This window comes from Lactuca serriola, chromosome 2 (assembly GCF_051521515.1).
Source record: "Lactuca serriola cultivar US96UC23 chromosome 2, Lser_US96UC23_V15, whole genome shotgun sequence".
NCBI lineage: Eukaryota > Viridiplantae > Streptophyta > Magnoliopsida > Asterales > Asteraceae > Lactuca > Lactuca serriola.
In genome coordinates this window covers 67710271-67718797 of record NC_136409.1, presented here as the reverse complement: position 1 = coordinate 67718797, position 8527 = coordinate 67710271, and the positions used below count along the sequence as shown (strand labels likewise).

The window sequence follows — 8527 nt, the reverse complement described above, 5'->3', positions numbered from 1 at the left end:
AGAGAGAAGAAACAAGAGAAAATAGAGATTCTGTCTCTCTGGATATCTCATCTCTATCGTCACCTTTTTGGGGTAATATTCCACCAAAATCAGTCAACAAACTACAAGAATGTATCTACACTCATGAAGAATTGAATGGCTAAATCTCTCCTACAAATTTGGCTTCTATGTTCGTCATTTCTAGAGAGAAGGAAGGGAGAACTTTTTAAAGAGAGAAGGAAGAGAGATGTATATATTTGGGAAATAAGAGTGAAGTGAGAGAGGGGGCAAATGATGTGGAATTTTTTTTGAGGGGAGGAGGATATATTTTAGCTTTTTCTTGAATTTTATTATAATTATAAGGTTTGGAAATTTAGTTTTTATAAGATATAAGCTTTTTATGGTATATTTTATAAAATTTTATGGCTAGTTTCTTGATTTTTAAACAAGTAGATTGCCATTATAAAATTTGTTCATAAATATTGGTTTCTAATTCATTATTTTGATAAATAAATTAGCTTATAATATATATTTTAAATAAAACATACACAAGCTTTAGATTTCAAAAAATGATAATTCATGATTAGATGAATGTTTGAATTCTATTTTTGATTCATGATTCAAATTGTGATATATGGAAAATAATTCCAACTTGTAAGTAAATCATATCCTGATTTAATAAGTTTATGTTTGTAAAATACCTAAATTGTGTAAAATACCTAAATTAGTTAAGTATTTCATAAGTTCCAGTTGGGTAATTAGGGTATTTGGAACTAGTTAATCTTTTGGAAATCATATTTAAATGAATTTTGGTATTTCAAACTATTGTAGGGTTACATAACTCTTTTCCAATTAAGACTAATGTGTGTAATTTGTCTTAGTTGGTTTATTGGCATTTCCATGCAGGGTTCTGAGATTCATGTGAAATTTGAAGAATCGAGTATACTAGTCCCAGTTTTCAACTTTGACTTAAGTTCATACGAAACTCGGACCTAATTTCTACTGCTAGGTCAAGTGTATGATATATCTAAATGAATGTACAAAGATGCTCGATTCAATGAATGGCTTGAATTTGATAGTCACTACAGTTAAAGTAGTTGTATAATTCACATATCAATGTGAAATCTAAGTACACTATCCATCGTTTTTAATTTTTACCATGTTTCTAGTAGGTCATGACTTAGCTTCTAGCTACCAAGTCTGGCATGTGTCGTGCCTATACGTGTAAATAAGTTTAGTCAAATATAGAACCGATTCGAATTTTGACGGTTGTCACAAAAACACTTCGTGAATCCTACATTTTTATGAAATTGTACATTGGAAAAATTGTATAAACTTTTTCTTATTTATATATCAGTTCATTTATTAAAATTTTAATTCAAATGTTTTCCTAACATCTTTAAACCAAGTTACCTTCTCTCAAAAAGTGAATTCATCAAATGAGATAAGGGTATTTCTTTTCAAACGATGACCGTGATAGATCAAAAGAGGACCATAAGAGAAGGTTAATGCTTAATAGATCTATCAATTTAATTTTTATGTACTCTATTTTGGGTTGATTAATCATCTGGCTACAGATGCGAATTTTTGTACAAGATTTTTTCAATGATTTGCACACATTCATTGGCATCAATAACCTTCAAAATCAATGTCATACTAATGTAGGTATGTACTCTTTTCATTTTAGGTAACTAATTAGAGCAGCTGGTATTGGCTTTTTTTAACATAATCTTTATTACAAATTCTTTTCTTTTAATTTTTTTTAGGTATTTGGGTTTTCTTTATTTATCTATATCATGGATGATAATCATGTCCACCTTTTTTTATTTCATTTCTTTAAAGAACTCGATACAATATAATATCTAATCCCACATTCGCAAACAATATAATTAATGATATTTGTTCGACTTATATTTGGTCAAGAAGCATAATTAACAAATCTTTTATCCTTTCAGAGCCAAGAAATGATAAAATATTTTATATTTGGTGAAGAAAGGATAAAATATCTAATATCAAATTTGCAAACAATATAATTAATGATATTTGTTCAACTTATAATATTTGTTCAAGAAGCATATAGTTAACAAATATTTTATGTTTTCAGGGCCAAGAAAGTCTCTAAAGAAATATATATTTAGAGTGAGATCTTTATATGCTCTTGTTGAATCTGGAACTGCATAAACTATCCTCCCTCAGTGACTCCTCCTAAAGATCCATCTTGATACCCAAAATCTACACCACCTTAATTCGTAGCTGAGAATGAGGTAAGGTTAATATGGAGTATGACACAAAATCTAGTTTCATTTATGTAATGGATTCTAGCCAATTAAGAGATCCTATCAAGTATCAATGTAGAGATCTTTGTGGTTCCATTTGTGACCCACATTTAGACGGATAAGGGGCGATTTTAGTATGTATGTATGTGTGCCTAGTACATAAAATGCATCCCACATCGATCGCATTCACTTAGCTCTTGGTGACCACATCAATTTAAATGTGAGTCTCCTCAAGGTGTCTCATTGTACCTAGTTTCCATGTGATCTTTTAAAAGTGTCGCAAGTCGGTTACCGATGCGAATTTTTGTACAAGATTTTTTCAATGATTTGCACACATTCATTGGCATCAATAACCTTCAAAATCAATGTCATACTAATGTAGGTATGTACTCTTTTCATTTTAGGTAACTAATTAGAGCAGCTGGTATTGGCTTTTTTTAACATAATCTTTATTACAAATTCTTTTCTTTTAATTTTTTTTTAGGTATTTGGGTATTCTTTATTTATCTATATTATGGATGATAATCTTGTCCACCTTTTTTATTTCATTTCTTTAAAGAACTCGATACAATATAATATCTAATCCCTCATTCGCAAACAATATAATCTAATCCCTCATTCGCAAAACAATATAATTAATGATATTTGTTCGACTTATATTTGGTCAAGAAGCATATAATTAACAAAACTTTTATCCTTCCAGAGCCAAGAAATGATAAAATATTTTATATTTGGTGAAGAAAGGATAAAATATCTAATCTCAAATTTGCAAACTATATAATTAATGATATTTGTTCAACTTATAATATTTGGTCAAGAAGCATATAGTTAACAAATATTTTATGTTTTCAGGGCCAAGAAAGTCTCTAAAGAAATATATATTCATAGTGAGATCTTTATATGCTCTTGTTGAATCTGGAATTGCATAAACTATCCTCCCTCAGTGACTCCTCCTGAAGATCCATCTTGATACCGAAAATCTACACCACCTTAATTCGTATGGGTCATCAAATCAGGTTCATATACTACATAGGTTCAGGGTGATGATACTTGCAGCCAAAAGAGGGAAAAGTACCGCCTATAGACATTTTTTGGGGTTGAATTCCAAAAAATAGACACAAAAAATTGGATTTCCGAGTATAGACATGGATTCCACGAAGGTAAGCTCTGAGGGCTCCATGGAATCCCTGTAGCTCTGCGGAATGACAAAATTGTAAATAAATCAGAGGTAAAAAAACTCGATGAACAATTCGACGGAGATGCCTCTGTGGATCCGTTCATCGAGGTTTTTTTTTGATTAATCGTATAGGTTATTATTATTATTACAATCCTCCTCATTATACCGAAAGAGGGAATAAATTTATTATAATCCTCCGATATCAATAAGCGATAAACCTCCTCATTATATCAATCAGCTTTATAATTATTATAAAGAAAATAATAATAATAATAATAATATATGTTGACTTGGGACCAAAAGAGGGAATAATCCTCCGATTTTAATAAGATATCTCATTATAATCTTCCAATCTTAATCTGGGTATTTTAGAAAAAAATAAAAACATAAAAATAAAAATAAAAATAAAAATAAAAATAAAAAAAACTCGATGAACAGTTTTGTGGAGCTGCTAACGAGGTCTGCGAAGGCACCCCTGTGGAACTATTCATCAAGTTTTTTTTAACCCCTAATTTAATTACGATTTTGCCATTCCGCATAGTTATAGTAGATTCTGCGGAGCCCTTAGAGCTCATCTCTGCGGAATCCATCTCTATACCCGAAAATCCGATTTTTTATGTCTATTTTTGGGATTCAACCTCAAAAAATATCTATAGCTGGTATTTGCCCACCAAAAGAACATTCTTGTTCACCAAAAAAACAATCAGCAATGTTTCTAAACTAAAAGTATGTCTTTTCACTTTGATTGTGCATTCGTCCCTCCATGTCCACGTGCTGTTGGACTCGAAGCTCTCATCAATCACCAAAATCAAAGTCTTTGTCACAGTTTGCATCAGAATCACTTTGTTAAAATATTTATTGTAAATAATAAAACGTTTTTTTGACATGATAGTGATCATTATTTTCAAAAAGGTATGTAATTGCATTGATGGAAATTGAACGTAGTTTTACAATTTCATTGATGGGGATGATCTTACAATGTCTCTTCATTGAAACCTCATGTAATGTTGAATTTGTTTAAAAGTGAGACAATTGTTTCTTTGTTTACTCGAGGTTGTGATGTAATTTATATATGTGTTGAAATAATTTCTTTTAACAACCAAGATATGTGCAACTAGAAATACCATATGTACAACTAAATGCCTAAAATCTAAATTTGTACATGAAAATTTTCTTTTAACAACTAACATCCCATAAATCTAATCTTAAATATCCCAAAAAGGACTTAACCCTCAACCAGATACCTGTAGACCCTTTACTTTGTATGTCAGAAGTTCAACCCACCTCATTATTTATTTTGTTTATGGCAAGATTTTATAAAGTGTTATCAAATTTAACATCCACCTCAATCTTGTTTTTGAAAATAATAATAATAAATAAATCGAACAATACCAACTTTTTTGTTATAACTTCATGGTACAAGGTATTGGCTACAATTTGCATTGCAATATTTATTGTTCGAAAATAATATAATCTCTATGAACAATAGAATCTGATCTTTTAGGTGGGATAAAAAACTGCAATTTGTGTCTTACTTACAACACTCCTAACACAATACAGGCCACGAGCCAAACACAGTACAACCTGTTGTATAAGGCATACAGATCCACATATAATATATCATATTTGCCAGCTGTCACCAATTTTTCCTGTGGTTGGTCTGAAAAGCAAAGAAAAAACATTTAAAATACCAACAAACTTTCATACTTTAACAACTCTTCATTAAGATCATAACCATGCTATAGAAACCAAACCTGGTTTCACAAAAACACATTCAACATGAATAGAACGAAATATTTTATAAAAAGACCATTTTGCCCCTGTGTTAGTCAGAACTAGTTTTGTCCCTAATGGCACGTGATTCTGGTTAACTACATTTCACAACTAACTGACAGCTCTTTTACAACATTTCCCGCCCATTTTCTAGTTAGTTACAACTCTGACAGCTCTTATTTCATTGACCTATGCATTGACTAAAGCTGTTGACCCTGTGTTGACTTAGTTGACTTCTTCTTCTTTTTCCTTTCATAGTGAATAGTATTTTGACTTTTTCCTCCTATACACTCATCATTATATTAATAAGGTGGGATTAAACTGATTGATGCAATTTAAGATTGCAATAGTTAATTAGATAGTTTCAATGGTTTCTACAATCTGGTTGTAAATCTGATTTTCTGATTACTTCTCAGGTCAAAATAATCATATTTGGATAATTAGGTAAGTAGTTGTAAAAAAATACTTAATAAGATAAATGTACAATTACCAAAATATCCTTGGTTTATAGCAACTGATCATCTGACTTTCATTCTTCATATTGCAATAAGCCAACACCCCGATTTGAAAATAATTTCATTTACAAAATTAAATACATCAACTACTAATTTAATTTACAAAAGTATATAAAGAAATAAATGATAATACAAAAAATTCAATGCACGAAATTAAAACTACAAATCTGCTTAAAATAAACAAAAATTAACCCCAAAAATCAAAATTATTTTAAGAGCAACATAAATATTAATTAGTATGTATATGTACTTGATTTACATCTGACATGAAGTTTTTCAATGCTTTTCTGTCTACCACCTAGTGGGCTACTGTGCGCCTGATTTAAATCTCACATCATGCTTTTCAGTGCTTTTCTATTTGCCACCTGTGTACCTGATTTACATCTCACTTGATGTTTTGCAGTACTTTGGTGCTTTTCTGGCTGCAACCAAGTAGGCCACTGTGTACCTGATTTACTGTTCTTATCAGGCTCTCATGCCAACCACCTAGCAGACCACTGTGTACCTGATTTACAATACTGTCAAGTATCTTGAAAACTATCACAATGTTGGTTCATAAAGATTTCAAGATACTTCTTTGGAGCTGCAGGGTGAATTCTATACACACGAGCAATAAAGCTCAACTCACTAGTGGCAATAATGCTAGCAAGTGAATACTCTCTTTCACACAAACCGGTTTCCATAAGCCACATATGAAATCTATATCGGGGCTTTATTCGGTTCTCTAAATCAAAGCACAAATAAGCCGGGAAAACATCAAGATAATCTAAAGATGAGCCAATCTCTTCACGAAAAAACCTCACTTTCTTCTCGAGAATTTCCGCTTGTTGATTTAATATTTTTGGGGATAAGCTAATGATCTTAACAAGGTTTGAAAATTCAATTCCATTGTGAATTAAGCAATTAAAACGCTCGGTTAATTGACTACTTGTCCCATGAATATGTTTTAACACTTTGATGGTTAAACCGTTTTCGCCATAGCCAATAGCGTGTAAGAATTCGAGCTTACTTAATGTGTGATTAGGCACCCTAGAAGATTGAATTTTAGTTAAACTTTCAAGAAAATCTTTATCAAAATCTTGATTGGAATTGGGAATGGGAATGGGAATGGAATAACTAGTTAGTATATGATGACCCCCGTCTTTTATCTTATTGAAGAACCATTGATTAAGATTCAAAGATCTCATTACTTCGGGTAGATTAGATAGCTTGTTTCTACCAAAAACATAAGGGTATTTCTTGATGATAGAATTCAAATGTTCTTCATCCATCCCAAAGTGCGTTAGAAGTCCCGATACACAAAATACAGGAATCTTTAAGTTATATCCAAAGATTTCTGATTGTGAAAGAAGCAATGACAGGATCTCGTTGTTTGTTACATTAAATCTAGAAAAGTATTCGATTTTTTCGGCTAAAATTTCTTCTGAATATTCCACCAAAATGTGTTTGCTTCTACCAATCATCTCAAAAAGGTCAGGTTTGCTGGAATCGAAATGGTAAAATAATTGAATCTTTCTACAGATATCAATCCATTCATCCACATTGCCTTCCACATCGTTAATCAAATCAAAGTCTATGATAACCCTTTTCAAATGATGAAATAATGAATCAATTTCACTGTCTCCTTTTAACAAATGAGGAAAAACCAATAAAATCCCAATTAGAGATGAACTAGTGAAACCATAATCCAAAAACCTTTTCCAGATTTCCTTCAATTCACATGGGTCCTTATCGAAAATTGCTTTCTGTTCTTTATACAACATTCCTAATTTATTCCATGGAATCCCAAAACTGTAAAGGGTACAAGCAGCATTAAACGCATTTAAATCTTCTGATAGAAAGAACTTACGTGCAGGTAAAATCCCATCGAGATCGTTAACATCAATGCCAATGCTTTCGAAGAATAATTCAAATTCGTTAACTGGGTGGTACCTTAAGAACCTCTGTAAGGATTTGGAGAAGTCGGATGTCGAAAATTTCACTTTAGACATGACGTTAGATAGAGAGACGGCGGAGTATTTGCTGATGTTTTCCGCGAATGTGTAAGGTATAGTTCTGACGGCGTGAAGGTAGTCTGTTAGGGCTTCTTGAGCTTGTTGGGTGGCTTTGGCTCTGTATTTATAGGGTATTTTTGAGAGAGATTTGAGGTTTTTAGCGGCGGAGGAATGGTGCCGGCTGGTGGCGTACGACATGGCCGACGGGATTGTACGCCTGAGAAGCATGATTTATGGGTTTGACCGTTTGAGTGTGTTTTAGTTGGGGTTTTACGTTTAGACAATTGAAGGAAGTCTTGGGTAAATGAACAACGACTGTATTTTATAAAATAGATATATTTTTTTTGTCTTTTTCTACAGAAAAAAATAAAAAATTACTAATTTCATAGTGGATCGTGAAATTATTTTTTTTTTGGAAAAAATGACTTAGGATGTTTGGGATTATTTATTAAAACAAGTTGTTGATTTATTAGTGTTTTTTTTATTAATAAGTTAAAGAAAGTGTAGAACCTAAAAAGTATTTTTTTTAAATAATTTTTTTATTAGTTTAAAAAGAAGAATTTGAAAAATATATAAAATTTGACTTTAAAAAAAAAGTATTTTGTTACCACCATAAATCGATAAAACTTTTGACTAAAAAGTATTTAGTTATAAGTTATAAGGTAACCATTTTTCTTGTTCAAAATATACGATGACCTACAACAAAAAGTTATTTCTTTTAACATAAAAAATGAGCTCATTTGTAAATTGTATACACAAATACGAAAGTGACTAAATATGAAAAAAAAAATATATCTTATAATTCATTGGGAA

The 8527-nt window shown here is 31.1% G+C and overlaps 1 protein-coding gene across 1 annotated transcript; it reads right to left on the bottom strand.

Moving 5' to 3' along the window:
• Positions 1 to 5907: 5907 nt before the first annotated feature.
• On the bottom strand, positions 5908 to 7993 carry SHOT1 (Mitochondrial transcription termination factor family protein). Its single transcript, XM_079024094.1, has one exon. It carries the CDS (start codon positions 7940 to 7942, stop codon positions 6242 to 6244), a length of 1701 nt encoding a protein of 566 aa, XP_078880220.1. The 5' UTR covers positions 7943 to 7993; the 3' UTR covers positions 5908 to 6241.
• Between the last annotated feature and the right edge of the window lie 534 nt (positions 7994 to 8527).

Bases quoted from the DNA above. Each gene is read 5' to 3' on its own strand.
- SHOT1 (XM_079024094.1), bottom strand. From the start codon at position 7,942: ATGCTTCTCAGGCGTACAATCCCGTCGGCCATGTCGTACGCCACCAGC.